The sequence below is a fragment of the Salvelinus fontinalis genome, chromosome 35 (genome assembly GCF_029448725.1).
Source record: "Salvelinus fontinalis isolate EN_2023a chromosome 35, ASM2944872v1, whole genome shotgun sequence".
Classification (NCBI taxonomy): domain Eukaryota; kingdom Metazoa; phylum Chordata; class Actinopteri; order Salmoniformes; family Salmonidae; genus Salvelinus; species Salvelinus fontinalis.
Genome location: NC_074699.1, coordinates 14,301,463 through 14,320,966, shown reverse-complemented (window position 1 = coordinate 14,320,966; position 19,504 = coordinate 14,301,463). Strand labels below are relative to the sequence as shown.

At 45.7% G+C, this 19,504-nt stretch overlaps 1 protein-coding gene across 3 annotated transcripts in view; it reads left to right on the top strand.

Annotated features, from left to right (window-relative positions):
• LOC129834349 (neural-cadherin-like) overlaps positions 1–19,504 on the top strand; it is a 206,536-nt gene that overhangs the window by 107,425 nt on the left and 79,607 nt on the right. For all 3 annotated transcript variants that reach the window (XM_055899249.1, XM_055899250.1, XM_055899251.1), the window contains exons 5-8: positions 3,246–3,357; positions 5,204–5,453; positions 12,213–12,355; positions 18,676–18,848. In XM_055899249.1, the coding sequence (XP_055755224.1) occupies positions 3,246–3,357; positions 5,204–5,453; positions 12,213–12,355; positions 18,676–18,848 (678 nt within the window). The remainder of the gene's footprint in view (positions 1–3,245; positions 3,358–5,203; positions 5,454–12,212; positions 12,356–18,675; positions 18,849–19,504) is intronic.

Sequence of the window (19,504 nt, the reverse complement as noted above, 5' to 3'; positions counted from 1 at the left end):
AATTACTGTGCTTCTGCTAACAGAACAGTTGTATGCTTTGGCACAGTAGTCGTGGTGTGTGTTAAAGGGGGTCAGCTGATGTTCTCTCCAGTTCTTGTTGTTTTGTTCTTCTGAGAGCCTTCTGACTCTGATAAGCGGAAGAACACTCCGAGTCTGACTGAGTGTTCTCCTCCTTAGCTGCAGGCTCTGGACTGGAAGAGAACAGCTGTTAATGCGGGCAGGAAAGCTCTCCTTACCCTCCTAATGAATAGTAGAGCAGAGCAATATACTGTATTTCATGTCAGTGGTTCTCTCCTGGTAGTCACAGGAGGAAGTTAAGACTGCATTGTGTCTCACCGCTGGTATTGATTATGAGACCCTCTCACTGGATCGACTGTCGCCACGCTACAGGTCTCCGCCTGCTGGCTAGCTGGGTTATTAATTGGCCTGGGTAAGCAATCCTAGCCTCTATGTAAATCTGTGAGGTTTGTGTCCCTCCGAGCCAGGATAGGGATGTAACTGCTGCTCACGGCAGATAACAAAGAACAAGCGCTTATGAACGCACACCTTTGAGCACATGGCTAAGCGCTGACTGCACGGTGTAATGAGGGAGGGAAAGGTGTGGATTTGGAGGATTATGTTCATTTTGTGGGATTTTTTCTCTCTCTCTCTCTCTTTATGACTGGTGTATCAGTGTGAATTTCAGTGAGGAGGACGCTGTAATCCCCTGTTACCTCACTGTTCCTCTTTCAGAAGAGAGGAAGGGCAGAGGAGGAGGAGGAGGAGGGGGGGTGGAACGGGGAAGAAACAGAGGCAGCAGAGCATCTTTTCTCTTTTTCTTCTTTTTCTGACCCTTTTCTTCTCTTGGGGGATTGCTGTAGAGTTTGGCTCTGACTGTTAGTAGTGAAAGGGCAATCTAGTGGAAGCAGCTTTTCCTCTCCTGTGATAAATATCAGGGATGATTACTGGCTCTCTCCCCAGACTGGCCACAATCAGACACTTTCAGAAGCCCAGATATGAATGACTCTTGCTCCCTGGCACAGCCCAAGCTCAACCTTTCTGCCCTGCGATGTATTATACTTCACCTTCAACTGTACGATACTCACATTTTACTCAGTGTCTCTAGCTCACTTTCTTCTCAGTTTAACCTGTCTAGGATCAGCGTGCCGCTAGCGGCACTCCCCCCCCCCCCCCACTGAAAAACCAGTGCCGCGAAATTCAAAAAAAATATTTTTTTAAAATATTTAACTTTCACACATTAAAGTCCAATACAGCTAATGAAAGACACAGATCTTATGAATCCAGTCAACATTTCCGATTTTTAAAATGTTTTACAGGGAAGACACAATATGTAAAGATGTACATCTATTACCTAAAAACACATTAGCATATTCCACCATCTTTTATTTGTCCACCAACACCAGTAGCCATCACCAATTCGGCTAAACTAAGATATTTATAGCCCCTAACCAACAAAAAAACTCATTAGATGACAGTCTGATAACATATTTATGGTATGGGATAGGTTTTGTTAGAAAAAAGTGCATATTTCAGGTAGATGGCATAGTTTACAATTGCACCCACCATCACAAATGGACTAGAATAATTACAATGAGCAACGTGTTTACCTAACTACTAATCATCAAACATTTCGTAAAAATACACAGCATACACGAATCGAAAGACACAGATCCTGTGAATACAGACAATATTTCAGATTTTCTAAGTGTCTTACAGCGAAAACACAATAAATCGTTATATTAGCTTAGCACATAGCAATTAGCAGCCCAGCATTGATTCTAGCCAAAGTGAGCGATAAAAGTCAACATCGCCAAAAGATATTAATTTTTTCACTAACCTTCTCAGAATTCTTCCGATGACACTCCTGTAACATCACATTACAACATGCATATACAGTTTGATCGAAAATGTTTATATTTAGCCACCAAAATCATGGTTAGACAATGTGAAATGTAGACAAGCTGGTAAAGAAAACGTCCTTGCGCCACTTAGACAGTGATCTACTCTTATACATAAATACTCATAAACGTGACTAAAAAATATAGGGTGGACAGGGATTGATAGACAATTTAATTCTTAATACAATTGCGTTATTACATTTTTTAATTTATCCTTACTTTTCAATACAGTTTGCGCCAAGCGAAGCTACGTCAAAAAAACATGGCGTCCTAAGCCACTAAAATGTTTCGACAGAAACACGATTTATCATAATAAAAATGTCCTACCTTGAGCTGTTCTTCCATCAGTATCTTGGGCAAAGGATCCTTTCTTGGGAGAAATCGTCTTTTGGTGGAAAGCTGTCCTCTTGCCATGTGGAAATGTCAACTACGTTCGGGATGAACTGAAAAGCGTGACCAACTTTTCACATCGTTGCAAAAATAAATGTCCCAAAATCGCACTAAACGGATATAAATTGCTATAAAACGCTTTAAATTAACTACTTTGTGATGTTTGTAACTCCTATAACGAGTGAAAAGATGACCGGAGAAATATAACAGGCTAAACTAATGCTTGGAACAGGAGAGGGTCGGTGTCTTCCACGCGCGTTACGCAGCAAGAAAAGACTTGCTAGCTAAAGGTTTTTTTCATTTGTAGGGCCTGTGAACGAGCAATCGAGCCCGTTGGAATCGTCATCACGTAAAGGCATCCAGGGGAAGACGTAAGAAGTGTCCGTATAGTCATAGCAACGACAGTGCCCGTTTAAATGACTTCAGAAAAGTGGCCAACGTTTCTCAAATCTGACTCCATGTCAGGGAAATTGCTGTAGAATGGGCTCTGTTCCACTTAGAGACAAAATTTCAACTCCTATAGAAACTATAGACTGTTTTCTATCCAATAATAATAATAATATGCATATTGTACGATCAAGGATTTTGTGGGAAGCCGTTTAAAAAATTAGCCACATTAGCATAAATAGTCTAAACAGCGCCCCCATCCCCAACAGGTTAAATAGATTGTATTAGCTGAGCTGCTAAAAGCAATTCATAGTAAGACAGTTAATTAGGTTTAGCAACTAATCTATCAAAGGCCTAAAGATAACTATCAAATTACCTGGAGGAGGAGAATCATTTACTCCCACGCTCTCTCTCTCTCTCTCTCTCTCTCTCTCTCTCTCTCTCTCTCTCTCTCTCTCTCTCTCTCTCTCTCTCTCTCTCTCTCTCTCTCTCTCTCTCTCTCTCTCTCTCTCTCTCTCTCTCTCTCTCTCTCTCTCTCTCTCTCTCTCTCTCTCTCTCTTATTGAAACAGGTGCGTGTGATCATCACAGATGAAAATGACTGCGTTCCTGAGTTCCTGCAGTCCATTTACAGCAAAGACAGTGTGCCGGAGACTGTAACCACGGCAACCTCTCTGTTACAAGGTGAGTTCACATACACTCATACACTCTCTCTCATGGTGTAGCTCTTACAGAACCCTACACCCCCCCCATTCTCCCTCCATCCCCCCTCTTGCTCTATTGGTCATCTCATGTCCAGGGACAACGGACAGTTCTGTTCCTAGGAGAAGACCGCACGAAGCTCCACATATTCTCTGTAGTGTAGTCACAGAAGTTGAGTATTATTCTCTAGTGCTATGTTCACCATGCTGGTTGGGTGAGGAGAGGATAGGTGTACACTTATTTGTGATTTTTATAGTACCAGAGGTGTCCTCTTGCTGATGAACAGCCTTTTATGGCAGACACCGCTGTGAGACTGCGGTGAGGCAGGTGTGTTTGGTAAAGGAGCCCCAGCAGGTGTGGTGTGCCTGCTATGCTCAACAGGTGCGTAGGGACCGACCTACCTGCAGATGTGTTAAGCTGCAATTATCGCTGTGAATCTGAACATAACAGGACTTCACCGCAGAACGGAGCGCATCTAGAGCGAACGGAACGACATGGCTCATACAGACTTTTAAGCAGCCGTGAGAACACCATATCTGGGTCACATCTATGGGGACATGTAAGCTTTCAATTAAATGTTGTTTTTTTATTCCCTGTATGTTGGTCCGACGGTTTAAGGTGAAGAAGCCGAGATTCGTCTCTTGTTCCTGGGATTAGTGGGGTACGAACAGGAGGCGGTGATTGTGTCACAGAGAGAGAGAGAGACTTTACACTGGACATCATCCGGCTCCATTTGTTTAGGGCTTGCCCAGGCCACAGCAACAAGCCCTGGGATTGGCTGAAGTGGATCTGAAAGATTAGATAAACATGGATTTAGGCGTTTAGGCTGGTTTTAAAGTAGATGCAGCAACATGGTAAACAGCATCACACAACATGATTTATGAATCTATGTCTCCGACAGCACTGTGCTGTGGTGAGGGCTGAGGAACCAGACCATCGAAGGCAGTTTCATCAGATACTCCATTTGGCCAAAGACTTCACTCCCTGTAGATCTGGGGCTCAGGCCAAGAAGGGATGTTATCTTGTACTGTCAGTTAGCCCAACAATCCTTTAAAGCCTAACTGGCTCAGTATTGATGGATATTCAAATGACTCTCATTGCTAAGACAGGAAGTGCATACTGAGGAAACTAAATATTGACTTTGATGTATGAAGTCTTCCACAGTATATGGATATGTGTCAAGGATAATGCTCATGTTTGACAGTGTTGTTGGTGACATTTAAATCCACCGAAGTAGGTTCCCTTGGACCAGTGGGGGCGAACAGCTCATAATAATGGCCGGAACGGAGCAAATGGAATTGCATCAAGCACCTAGAAACCGTGTGTTTGATGTATTTGATACCATTCCAGTAGTTCCACTTCAGCCATTACCACGAGCCCGTCCTCCCCAATTAAGGTGCCACCAACCTCCTGGTATCTTGGATGCTGTTGGTCTACATGATACAGAGAGTATACTGAATGCAATCTAAGGAGAATAGCAGAATGCAGGAGTTCACGGTGAAAAGGACGATTTAGCGGAAGAAATGCTGATCCCAGTCGCAGACTGAGCCCTCTCTTTTAGCAAGGCAATCACTCTGACCGTATCCCTACTCCAGTAAGTTTTCCACACAAAAGAGACATTTGGGAAAATGCTTGCCTTTTACTAACCTTCAATTTGCTGCGATACAGAAATGTGTGAACATGCATGAAAAAACAGTAGTAATTAAGTCTAGCATATAGACTAGTGTCACATGTTGGACATATCTGTTCTGGTTAGATGACGTTGCAGAATACAGCGATATCTCCTTATCCAACCTCCCCTCTCTACCCTGTCTCTCCCTCACTCTAGTGTCTGCCAGTGACTGTGACTCGGACCTGAACGCTGAGTTGACCTACTACACTCTGAGCCCAGACTTCAGCATCTCTCCCCACGGCACCATTTTCCCTGCAGGGCAGCTGGACTATGAGAGGCCCAACCACCTGTATGAGTTTGTGGTGATGGCTGTGGACAAGGGAGATGTGCCCCGGACAGGTACAGCCACTGTACGCATCCGCATGGCCAATGTCAACGATGAGGTCCCCGAGTTCTCCCAGCATATGTGAGTACAGTACTGCTTCTCCTCTTCATCGCTATTACCATCATAAGTAAGAGTGTGGTTATTACAATCATCATCATGGCCATCATTATCATCAACATCTAAACCGGGCGCCTATTTAATTATCTCCCTTCTCTACTCATAATTTGTCTTTATTTGCCATTTTCCTTCCACCCTGCCTGCTCTTCTTGTTGTTAACCCTCACCCTGCCTATTTGTCAGCCTAGGCCATGCCATTTCACTTTCCTCTGCTCTGCACAGCTGCCTCCTCCCACAATCCAGTGCAGCTGCAGTTTCCCAGAATTCCACATGGCTGCCAATTCCCAAAATCCCTTACAGCTGCTGCTGGTCTACAACCCAAGTCGCTTCAAAACAAAACACACAACAACAAAAAAGAAAGACAAACTGGGATTTAAACATCTCTATCTGTCCTGTTCCTCTTGGGCAAGTTTCCTGCCCTGTATTAGCTCATCCGCACATTCCTTTATTTAAATGCCGCATTACCCTGCTGTTCCGAGCCGATCTGTAGTGATGCATTGAGCTGTTGTTTTTTCCCTCTGGCGTTGCTTTGGCCTGTGGCTCTTTTAATTGGACAATTTTCTGGCAGCTAGCTCTGCAAATTGGTGAGGCAGGTTCAATCAGCCATGCCTTTAGTTTGTTGTGGAGAGAATAACGCCAGCACCAGGGCAGTGTGTGTGTGTGTGTGTGTGTGTGTGTGTGTGTGTGTGTGTGTGTGTGTGTGTGTGTGTGTGTGTGTGTGTGTGTGTGTGTGTGTGTGTGTGTGTGTGTGTGTGTGTGTGTGCGCGCGCTGAAGTACAGGTTTGTTTTTCAGATAGAGATGGAGAGGTAGGGAAAGAGTTGAGAGAGAGAGATGGAGTGAGTGAGTCAGACAGAGTGAGAGAGTAGAGGGAGAACCAACTGCCCACCAGGGATGTCTGTTTGAATCATTCTGATGAACAGTGGCAGGGAACCAGTGTGTGGGTGTGGCTGGATATGAATTGCTGATATGGATGCACTACTGTATGTAGATGAGTTAGCTTTTGGTTGTTGGGTTAATGTTATGGTGTGGGTAGGTGAATGGGGTTATGTGTGCTGTGATGGGAGGCTGTGTGTCGGTCTGTGTGCGGGGTGATGGGAGGCTGTGTGTGTGTTATGATGCTATTGCTGTGTGTATCTGTTGGGGGTTTAGTGGGAAGAATTGATTTCCTGTCAGCAGGAGCATCCCCAGTTTCCCCTGGTGATGTCCATTCTACAGAGATCTTCAATGAATCGGCGATGTTAATCTACAATGCGTAAAACCAAACAGATATTCTCTAATGTGTAACACAGTGAGAAGTGAATTGAGTAACTTGGTGATGGCCGCCAGACTGTTATTTTCATTGGGCTCAATTGGATCAGCCAGTTTCATTTGCCACTCAGTTCGCTCCCCTTTGCTGTTCATCGCTAACAGATGAAAACCTCATCTCCAACACAGAAACCTTTCAGGAAAAAAAAGATATATATTTTCCTATTAACGAACATACAATAAAACCTCGGACAATATTTTGTGTACATTTTCATGGGCATAGACTCATGAAATGTCCATCGAATATTGAGGGGAGTTATTGCTTTCAATACATGTAAAAATATATGTTTAAAAAAGGCAGAAATGGAGGTTTTCATTCGACAGTGACGTGTTGCTGGTGAAATCGACAAAGTGAGTCTCGTCACTCAGCCCGGTGTACACTAAGTAGATCATTACAGGGATTGTTTGCTGGCCGACGGTAACCTGAGTGATGAGTGAATTGGATAGGCAGAGAGATATTTATACATGTATTCACAGAGCCCCGGCAATCTGTTGACATTACAGAAGATGGAGAGATGCTAATGAGCACAAACAACAAGCCTCGGTCTCGGGCCGGCGCTGTGTGTTTTGTCAGTCGTTAATATGTAATAGATGTGTTGGGTAAATTGGCTAATTATATTGTGGCTGATGTCAGTCATTGTGGAGGGAAATGGGGTTAAGGGTGACAGAGCGTCTGTGTGTCTGGTGTGGTAGAGGCGGGCTGGCTGGTTGGCCGACGGGCGGGAGGATGCTGGCAGACTGATGGAGCAGTAGCTGGAGTTTGTGTTGAAATGAGATTGATGGGGTAGATAATGAGAGGGAGAGTGGGCACTGTGAGGTGAATACACAACCACTGTCTGTCTGCCTGGGCAGGCGCCTGCCGCGTTCACCGTTCACCCACTGCTTCTCCCACAAAATGGCCGCCCCGACTGGGAGTTGTTAGTCAGTCCTTTTGTCAGAACCCCGTCACCTGGGCCAAAGTCCATGGCGACAGGTGAGAGAGGGACAGCAGCCTGAGTCTGTGACGGGCACCCTTTGAGCGGCGGAGGCAGGTGATGGGGAGGAGCTGTGGTGTGGTGGATCCTCTCTTTATTTAGAGAAAATGGAGCCTGTGAAAATAAGGCCTTTGAGAGGTGTGTGTGTGTGTGTGTGTGTGTGTGTGTGTGTGTGTGTGTGTGTGTGTGTGTGTGTGTGTGTGTGTGTGTGTGCGTGCGTGCGTGCGTGCGTGCGTGCGTGCGTGCGTGCGTGCGTGCGTGCGTGTGTGTGTGTACGAGTACAAGGGTGTCATCTCGTCATGGGAAATGGCCATTTGAGGCTGGTGACAGATTAGAGGTTCCGGTGTCAGTTGAAGCAGGCGGGTGACATGGGGTGGGGTGAAGGGGTTGAGAGGGTCATATCCAATCGGGGACATAAATCACAGGCGTGAAATGCCTGTCAGCTCCCCTCTGTTACCCATCAATCAGTTGTGTGGAAAAGGACCTGATGAAGAGCACAACCACTCCCATCTCCACCTCTCCCTTGATCTTCACTCTCTATCTCTCTGTTACTCTCTGGACCTTCACCCATCTTACTCTGCTTCCTTCTCACAATCACCCTCCCTTTTTCTCCTCCCTCTCCCAAACCTCTCTCCATTTGTCAACTGATTTGACATGATCGCTGATCAGTTGAATTGAGTTTTTTCATTTAGAGAAGTATCATTGTAGTAGATAATCCTTTTAGAAGACTTTGTCATCTTCGTTTATTCTGCATAAGTTATCAAGATTGTCGCTCCATACAGTCTTGCCTGCGTGCCTATTGAAAGACATCTTGACAGGGCGCTAATCAAGTGAATGACAGGGCCCTAATCAATTCAAATCAAATGAAGGAAACTGGAACATTGGTTTCCATGGAAATAGAAAGTGCATAATGCTCTTGTGTCAACAATATACCGGGAATATGACACGTCGCTCAGTATGACACATGAAAGGTTTGCAACATTTCTGCCCTAAAAAAGGTTATTTTGATTGGATAATATACAGTAGATCATCATTGGTGAGAAATTCTGTGAAGCTTCCATCCACTGGCACAGGCAGAAAGGAACACAAAGGACATGCTGTGAATGCCTTTTCCCTCTCCTCCCTACCCAGCAAAATCACTCCTTTTCTACTGACTGAGGAGTGGAGGAAGGGGTAGTAGACAGAAAGACAAGACCGAGAGACTACAGACAGACATACTACAGACAAACAGACAAGACAGACAGACGGACAGAGCACGCTAGCTCAGTAGAAGAGTCCGTCTCTGCCAGTCTGTCAGAGTGAGTCGCTCCTCTGTCTTGTTTTTGCGTCCACTAGCTCTGAGCTGAGTGGAGCGTGGGAGGAATGATGAGCGACAACATACTGTGCCCACATTGAGGCCCTGTTTGTCTTTCCTCTGTTAGACGCACTCACATCCACGGGAACATTTCAATTGAGATGAAGCGAGAGGGTGATGGTGAAAGAGACAGCTGGGAAGACCGTGGTGCTTATATCTCTGTGTGAATCTGTTTGTTTTTGCATCACTCTGACTGTTGCATTGAAATAAACTACAGTTCTTGCTGTGTGTACAGTCTTACAGCAGAACAAGAGTGATTCTGAGAATGAGGGATGAGTGGGAGTCTGTGGGAGTGGGAGAATGGCCGTCTGTGTAGCTTTATGCGTGTTCCTGTGTTGACGAGAGTAAAAAAATAAAAAATGTGGCGAGACCCAGATACAGACACGGGAGGCAGATGGTTTGAGTCTTTGATATTTATTACATCCAAAAGGGATAGGCAAGAGAATGGTCGTGGACAGGCAAAAACCGGGAGGACTAGTAGAAGAGAATAGAAAAGGCAGAAGCTCGGAATAAAACACGCTGGTTGACTTGAAACAGACAAGACGAGCTGGCAGAGAGAGACAGGAAACGCAGGGATATATACACCAGGAATAACAAGCGACACCTGGAGGGGGGTGGAGACAATCACAAGGACAGGTGAAACTGATCAGGGTGTGACAGTTCTTTACAGTACAGGCCTGCTAGATTTGAAGGCCACAAACTGAACATTATAGTCAGTTTACTGTAGGTATAAATTGAATCAAATTTACATAACAGCAGTAATGTGCTATCTTCTGTTCTGTCACTGCTATCGGGAGCTTCTATCACATAGCCAGTCCTGGAGCCTGCTCTGGGGTTCCCAGGCTAGGGGTCCCAGGCCAAGCTTTAGCCAATGGAATAGACTGAGAACAGACATAATTGCCCTCCATCGTGCACAATCCCAATTTCCTATGGCTCTGTGTCTTCATTGTCATTTTGTGGATCGTAATGTACAGCATGTGCATAATCAGTGGCCTTGAGTGTCAGCCCTGAAACTGCAAGGTTGGGGGTCATACCAAATACAAAAGAAAATGAGACCTGATGCCTCTCTTCTTGGCACTCAGCAGTCAGGAGATGGATTGTGGGTAAGGCCTCATGACATCTTGTTTAGGGAGTGTAGTTGTACATCAAGCTGCATCACACTAGAAAAACATGAGATAGGCTGCTGCCCCTATTGGCTGTTCTGGCTCGGGACAAGGCTTACTTACTTTTAACTGTTTTAATGTATATGCATAATAGGAGTCCTCTAACTTGACAATGCGTATGTCTCTGTTAGGATGCACATGGTTTGAGCTTCATGATTCTTGTTTAGGTGACATGTACTGCATGTACGTGATGTGTAATTTGCATTAAGGCTATACAGGTGAGCCGTGATAAACGGAAATTGAACCATGTTGTTGTCAGCTCGCGTGTTATCATTAAAACATTGTTTGATTGGTTGACAAGATGAACGATGCTCATTGGTCAACCGTGCGTGGTGGCCGCTGAAGACTTCAGAAAATTCATCTTTTGGCGCCTCGGGCGCAGCATGCAAAACTGCTTGTGTTTTGCCGACCTAGCACCCTACTCCAACTGAAGTCTATGAGACCTTCTCCGCTTACCGCGACCCGTCTGTGAGCGTCTTTATGAGTGAATCTCCCAGGGGGAATGAACGTGGCTGGCAGTATGAGATCAAGGTGTTCATGCATTATTTGTGTATTCTATATTTGGCATATGTTCTACATAAACTCGTCCCTTTTTTAGGACCCTGTCTTCCATAGATAATTTGTAAAAATCCAAATAACTTCACATGTCTTCAGTGTAAAGGGTTTAAACACTGTTTCTCATGCTTTTTCAATGAACCATAGACAATTAATGAACATGCACCTGTGGAACGGTCGTTAAGACACTAACAGCTTACAGACGGTAGGCAATTAAGGTCACAGTTATGAAAACTTAGAACACTAAGAGGCCTTTCTACTGACTCTGAAAACACCAAAAGAAAGATGCCCAGTGTCCCTGCTCATCTGCATGAACATGCCTTAGGCATGCTGCAAATGTGGCCAGGGCAATAAATTGCCATGTCTGTACTGTGAAATGCCTAAGACAGCGCTACAGGGAGACAGGATGGACAGCTGATCGTCCTTGCAGTAGCAGACCACGTGTAACAACACCTGCATAGAATTGGTACGTCCGAACATCACACCTGCGGGAAAGGTACAGGATGGCAACAACAACTGCCCGAGTTACACCAGGAACGCACAATCCCTCCATCAGTGCTCAGACTGTCCGCAATAGGCTGAGAGAGGCTGTACTGAGAGCTTGTAGGCCTGTTGTAAGGCATCACTGACAACAACGTTGCCTATGGGCACAAACCCACCGTCACTGGACCAGACAGGACTGGCAAAAAGTGCTCTTCACTGACGAGTCGCGGTTTTGTCTCACCAGGGATGATGGTCGGATTCGTGTTTACCGTTGAAGGAATGAGCTTTACTCGGAGGCCTGTACTGGAGCGGGATCTATTTGGAGGTGGAGGGTCCATCATGTTCGTCACATGTCTGTGGAACTTGTTCAGTTTATGTCTCAGTTGTTGAATCTTGTTATGTTCATACAAATATTTACACATGTTAAGTTTGCTGAAAGTAAACGCAGTTGACAGTGAGAGAGCGTTTCTTTTTTTGCTGAGTTTATTTGTGTGTGTTTGTATGACATGCTGGGCTTGGTTGCTTCTCTCCTGTGTTCCTCACAACTCTGTCATCCAATTCACTAGTTCTTTCACACTCCACCCCAACCACTTAGTGTTGTCTCCCCACTGTGACAGGCTGCCAACAGCTGTTTACTGACTGCTGTCTCCATTGAATTAGGAATTAGAACTCAAATTGTCTCCATCTAGGCCCACCATATCAGACACTCAACCAACTCTGTTTTTACCCTCCCATTAACAGCTTCATAATGCATTCATAAATCTGTGATTAAAATATGACAAGGCCTGGTGTGTTATTCACTCATTTTCACTCTCACACTCTGCATTGTCGCTGGGGAGACGCGAGGAGAGGTGTTGATTTTGGCATGTCTCTCTGTCTCTGTCAACAGCTACCGGACCTTCGTCTCGGAGGACGCTGGGCCTAATACACTGGTTGCCACGGTGCTTGCCAAGGACCCCGACGGTGATGGAATCACCTACAAAATCACAACGGGCAACGACGAGGGCAACTTTGTGATCGACAGCCAGAAAGGTGAGACATATTGTTTACACCCCTCCCGTTCTCTTCCTCAGTGAGTCCTGCTGCTCTCCCTCCTCCCCATCCCTTCTTGTAGATATTACACTAGATGGGTGAAATGAATTGTCGTGCCATCCGCTTTGGCTGCGGTTTATTTTTAGTGCGGCTGATTTTGTCATTACAAATGTCATCAAAGGTTTACTCCAATGTCCCGCCTTTAGCTCACCAAGGAAGCAATTTGAAATCGAAAATGTGTTAAAGGCCTAAACTAATTTCATAGCCCTCCCCACCTTGGGTAAATTGCACCATTGAATCTGCATATCACATTAAAGGGTAATAAGATTACTTTGACAAATTCAATTACTCTGGAACTTCAAGGTGCAATTTCCTTTGTTCATTTCCACTGATAGTAACTGTCAGCCGAAAGGGGAGATTTTCTCAACCATATAAATAAATAAAAGCCATATAACCCTGATTGGTACAAAACAAATAACCTGCTATTCATCCATGTCACTTCAATTGCTTTAAAAGGCTGTAGAACCGCTCTTCTAAAACAACTGTTCTCACACAATGGAATGGCATTTTGTTTCTGCATTTTGTTTCTCCTCCAGCATGCATATTGAATGTATAACTGCTATCATGCACATCCATGGAGCCCCTGGGATAGGATTCAAGCTCCTTACTGTTCACAGTCATGTAACTGTCAGACCGGTCCGATTTAGCATCAGTGTATACATCCTGCTGCTACTGCAAGTTTACACACTAGTATTGGACCCTATTATCTCTTACACCGATGGAGCTGCCTGGGCTCACTAGAGGGGTGTAACCCTTGTATTACTCACATCATTAAACTGATCATTAAACTGATAATTTGAGTATAAAGCCCCGATTTCAAACTATTTCTCATAGCTTCTTATTTGGTTACAATCCTTCACGGTTCATACCCATATACAGTTGAATTCGGAAGTTTACATCCACTTAGGTTGGAGTCATTAAAACTAGTTTTTCAACCACTCCACAAATTTCTTGTTAACAAACTATAGTTTTTGCAAGCCTGTTAGGACATCTACTTTGTGCATGACACAAGTAATCTTTACAACAATTGTTTACAGGCAGATTATTTCACTTATAAATCACTGTATCACAATTCCAGTGGGTCAAAAGTTTACATACACTAAGTTGACTGTGACTTTAAACAGCTTGGAAAATGCCAGAAAATAATGTCATGGCTTTAGAAGCTTCTGATAGGCTAATTGACATCATTTGAGTCAATTGGAGGTGTACCTCTGGATGTATTTCAAGGTCTACCTTCAAACTCACTGCCTCTTTGCTTAACATCATGGGAAAATCAAAAGAAATCAGCCATGACCTCAGAAAAAAAATTGTAGACCTCCACAAGTCTGGTTCATCCTTGGGAGCAATTTCCAAACACCTGAAGGTACCACGTTCATCTGTACAAACAATAGTACGCAAGTATAACACCATGGGACCACGCAGCCGTCATACCACTCAGGAAGGAGACGTATTCTGTCTCCTGGAGATGAACGTACTTTGGTGTGAAAAGTGCAAATCAATCCCAGAACAACAGCAAAGGTTCTTGTGAAGATGCTGGAGGAAACAGGTACAAATGTATCTATATCCACAGTAAAACGAGTCCTATATCGACATAAACTGAAAGGCCGCTCAGCAAGGAAGAGGCCATTGCTCCAAACCGCCATGAAAAGCCAGACTACGGTTTGCAACTGCGCATGGGGACAAAGGTCGTATTTTTTTGATAAATGTCCTCTGGTCTAATGAAACAAAAATATAACTGTTTGGCCATAATGACCATCATTATGTTTGGAGGATAAAAGGGAAGAACACCATCCCAACCGTGAAGCACGGGGGTGGCAGCATCATGTTGTGGGGGTGCTTTGCTGCTGGAGGGTCTGGTGCACTTCACAAAGTAGATGGCATCATGAGGTAGGACAATTATGTGGATATATTGAAGCAACATCTCAAGACATCAGCCAGGAAGTTAAAGCTTGGTCACAAATAGACAATGACCCCAAGCACACTTCCAAAGTTGTGGCAAAATGGCTTAAGGACAGAGTCAGGTATTGGAGTGGCCATCACAAAGCCCTGACCTCAATCCCATAGAAAACGTGTGGGCAGAACTGAAAAAACGTGTGCGAGCAAGGAGGCCTACAAACCTGACTCAGTTACACCAGCTCTGTCAGGAGGAATGGGCCAAAATTCACCCAACTTATTGTGGGAAGTTTGTGGAAGGCTAACCGAAACGTTTAACCCAAGTTTAACAATTTAAAGGCAATGCTACTAAATACTAATTGAGTGTATGTAAACTTCTTACCCACTGGAAATGTGATGAAAGAAATACAAGCAGAAATAAATCATTCTCTCTACTATTATTCTGACATTTCACATTCTTAAAATAAAGTGGTGATCCTAATTGACCTAAGACATGGAATTTTTACGAGGGATAAATGTAAGTAATTGTAAAAAAATGACTTTAAATGTATTTGGCAAAGGTGTATGTAAACTTCCGACTTCAACTGTACTTTAGCAGTCATTAGTTTAGGGGCGAAGAACATATCACACACACACACACACACAGACACAGACACAGACACAGACACAGACACAGACACACACACAGAGAAAGACACAGACACACACACAGAGAAAGACACAGACATAGAGAGAGAGCCCCACCCCCATCTCACTCTCTCTCTTTTGGAGATCAAAGTATTTATTACTCCACGGATCGTTCTTTCATGGGAAATGTTTTCTCGGGGACAGGTGGGCTGTGTTAATTTGACTGTAACTCAGCGTAGAATATGTTTCCTGAGATTTAATACCATTTTAAGGATTCAAACAGCAAAGTCAATAAGATGATCACCCTCTTTGTATTAAAGACATAAATACAAAGCCTCCGTTCTCAGCACGGGGGGAAGTATTTACCGAGACGACAGGCAAAATGTTTCCTCCAATAAACAGGTAGATCATGTCTACAGCTAATGGGAACGACCCTTCTCCTTTTCCCTTTTTATTGGATCGTTGTTTGTCTGTGAAGAGTCCATATTGAAGAAGTGTTCTAATTCATCTGCAGGCTGATAAAGAAATCCCTTTGGTGTAGGAGTAGTAATGGTGCATCATGCTGTCCTCCCTCAGTGTCACTAGTTTAGTGGGAGTTCTTTGTCGTGCTTGTGATGTGAGGTTTATATAACGTCCCCCATTGCCTTGCACCATACTGCACCCCTTTCTCCCTAGGGGGCGAATGTAGTCGTTCCTTCCTCAGTCTCACTGCCTTTCAGGGCTCATCCCGCTGTTTTGGGGGCCTAGACGATGATTAGAGTTGACGTTGAGAGAGGGGCATCGGCTCCCCATCCCTCCCCCCTGCCAACCCCCTCCCCTCCATCATACGAAGTGACGTGTGCTCAGTGACCCCTGGAGAAACATCTTCTCCATCTTTGACGAGCAATGATATGTGCTGGCCGGGTCTCATCGACCATGTTTAGCAGATTAAGCAAGGGCTGTGACGCACACTGCTGCATGCCTCGGCCTGCCTGACCCAGCACTGTCACACACTCACACAAACGCGCGCACACACACACATGCTTGGACACACGCAAGCACATGCACATGCGCATACACGCATGTACATACATGTATGCAAGCACACACACGTACACATTCTTTCACACACGTGCATGCGCACAAACATCAGTTCCATCCATACAGCCGGGACACACATCTTATCGAATGGAAGGGACACAGAATAGGTTTTTTTTCTTGGAATGTTTTAAAATGCATTTTTCATTCTATCTCTCAACTCTGGCTGACCCTTTTTCGGAGCAGTCTTTGAAGTCAAGTCGAGATGATTTTGTCATCTTAACACATTCTCCTCCAGATAGATACTGATGTACGGCAGGCCTCACAGGCAGCTTTTTGATCAATTTGTCACATTCTTCCACAAAGTATTGGTTTGATGTTCCTGAGTGTACACCCAGGTGTGTACATTCACTGTGTGCGTGTTCATACGTGGCTATGTGTGAATACTACACCATGTGGCAGGCCTGTGGAACATAATTCTGTGTGTGTGCAGAGCTCTTCTCTCCCTGGGCTGCTGGGAGTATGTGACATGTCCTCCTGAGGCTACACGCTCTCTTTGAACAGGCTCTCTATTATAGGACCAGCTCCCTGGCCTGTTGTGCAGCTAGTCTGTCTCTTATAGGACCAGCTCCCTGGCCTGTTGTGCAGCTAGTCTGTCTCTTATAGGACCAGCTCCCTGGCCTGTGGTGCAGCTAGTCTGTCTCTTATTGGACCAGCTCCCTGGCCTGTGGTGCAGCTAGTCTGTCTCTTATAGGACCAGCTCCCTGGCCTGTGGTGCAGCTAGTCTCTCTCTTATAGGACCAGCTCCCTGGCCTGTGGTGCAGCTAGTCTCTCTCTTATAGGACCAGCTCCCTGGCCTGTGGTGCAGCTAGTCTCTCTCTTATAGGACCAGCTCCCTGGCCTGTGGTGCAGGTAGTATGTCTCTTCTAGGACCAGCTCCCTGGCCTGTGGTGCAGCTAGTCTCTCTCTTATAGGACCAGCTCCCTGGCCTGTGGTGCAGCTAGTCTCTCTCTTATAGGACCAGCTCCCTGGCCTGTGGTGCAGCTAGTCTCTCTCTTATAGGACCAGCTCCCTGGCCTGTGGTGCAGCTAGTCTCTCTCTTATAGGACCAGCTCCCTGGCCTGTGGTGCAGGTAGTATGTCTCTTCTAGGACCAGCTCCCTGGCCTGTGGTGCAGCTAGTCTCTCTCTTATAGGACCAGCTCCCTGGCCTGTGGTGCAGCTAGTCAGTCTCTTATAGGATGATCTCCCTGGCCTATGGTACTGCTAGTACAGGCCATCTACTCTGATGAAACCAGTCATTATGACAAGTTCTCCCAGGCAGCCTCCTCCATGGCAGCTAGTGCCCCATACTCACCACACACACCCTGCCCCTATCCCTGCTCCACGCTGTCATGTCATATTATAATTGATTACATTTTCCTCATGGCTCGGCTGTGCTAGTGTAGCGCTCGCACTACGCCTCATTTCATAGACAGGATGTCTCCTGATTGCCTAATGGCTGGTTGTTGTATGGCCCTCAGCATATCACCCCTCCTCTCCCCCTTCTTTCACCTTCCTCTCCTCCTCCTCCTCTTACCTTCCTCTCCCCCTCCTTTCGCCTTCCTCTCACCCTCCTCTTACCCTCCTCTCCACCTCCTTTCGCCTTCCTCTCAACCTCCTCTTACCCTCCTCTCCCCCTCCTTTCGCCTTCCTCTCACCCTCCTCTCACCCTCCTCTCCCCCTCCTTTCACCCTCCTCTCCCCTCCACTTTCCCTCCTCTCCTCTTCATCTCACCCCTCCCTCCTCTCCCCCTCCTCTAAACCTCCTCTCCCCCTCCTCTCAACCTTCTCTCCCCCTCCTCTCAACCTCTTCTCCCGCTCCTCTCAACCTCCTTTCCCCCTCCTCTCATCCTCCTCTCACCCCTCTTCTCCCCCTCCTCTCCCCTGACACTCAGTGTCTTTCATGTCACCGTGTTAGGCAGAGATAGACGGACTGCGCCGATCTCTAAAGAGAAACACTGTTAGGGTGTAATATGATTCCATCCAACGCAGACCCTGTGAAAGCCATGGAAATGTATCCAGCACCCAGTGCATCTCCAATGGTTGCATCTGTGCCTGTTTGAGTCTTAGAAGATAAGACAGAATGCATTAAGTGTGTCCGCAGCCCACACACACGGTTAGCAAACACCAAGGGCCTGATGAATGCAACATGAAGAAAAAAAACACTCGGAAGAGAGAGAAGGATGGAAATCTAACGCCCACATTAGGGATACAGCCAATAGGAAGTGAAGAAAAAGTCCCCAAGGCACAGAGGAAAGGGGGACGGTCACCACGGAGGTGAGACGAACCTCAGTCACACGGACAACAGACGTACACCATCCTTTGTTGTTTTATGCATCACCGAAGGTGGGATTGACAACCTCCTTTGTTGGATGCAGTCACGCGCTGGCCAAGTGTCAAAGACACTGGGAGAGATGTTGAGGAAGAGAGCGACACGGCTGTCCTACACACCAGATATGTCAGCCACGAACAAAGGAGCACAAGCAGACCCTCCAGGGTTGAATTCAGTTAATGCTGTTATATGTACAGTATATGGGAAAACCAAAGGCGCAAAGTGTCCAAAGCTGACAGAACAGCATGTTCTTGCATTTGCTGCCCTATATTAATCAGTTAGGAGACTTGCGAACGCAGAGGTTCACTCATTCACGGTGAGGTCATAACTTGTCTCTGATTGGTTGATGCAGGTCTGATCCGGCTGCGCTCCAGCCCACCTCCCAGACTCCAGGGGGTAGAGTACATCCTGAACGTCACAGCGACCGATGACAACGCCTCTGGTGGCCCCCAGGCCCTCTCGTCCACCGCCCAGGTCATTGTCGGCGTGGACGACGTCAACAACAACAAACCTGTCTTTGGGAAGGTAAAGCTTTGTTCTCACTGTCATGGTTTTGATATCCGTTTGGCTCTGAACATACATCTCATTACAGCTCATTGTGTTTCCCAGCCTCTGTCTCTCAGCCTTTACTATGGGGGCTTACTGTTAGAGTTAAATAAAGGTGTTGGCGGAGTTCTGAGATGAGCATCAGTACTCTCCGTTTGACTTCCAGACCTTAGTCTTTCTCTCTCCTTCCAAATCGCTCTTGTTTCTCAGTTTCTCTTATCTGTTTATTGCAGCTCCCTCTCTCTCTCTATCGCCTCTATTTATTACCTCTCCATCTCCGTCCTCCAGAGGTGTGATTAGCCGGCCGACCCACTCTATTTCTAGATCAGCTAAGGGTTTTTAATGAAGTGTTTGAAAGATATGCCGAATCATCACAGCCCTACCTGTTTTCTGCCGAAGTTTCAATTTTAAATTACACAAGTTTTGCCTTTGAGATATTTGAAGCTAATTGTGCCTCGCACAGTAAAGCCAGCTAACTCCCTGTAGTCCTGGGAACATTTTATACGCATGCGTGTTTCACATGTTAGGCTGCAAGATGACCTTCAACCTGTTCAAGTGCTCTCACACAGCTCCCTCAGGACTCCCTCATGCTTAGTTTTATTTTGTATTTATTTTTGCTAACATGCTCAAACAAT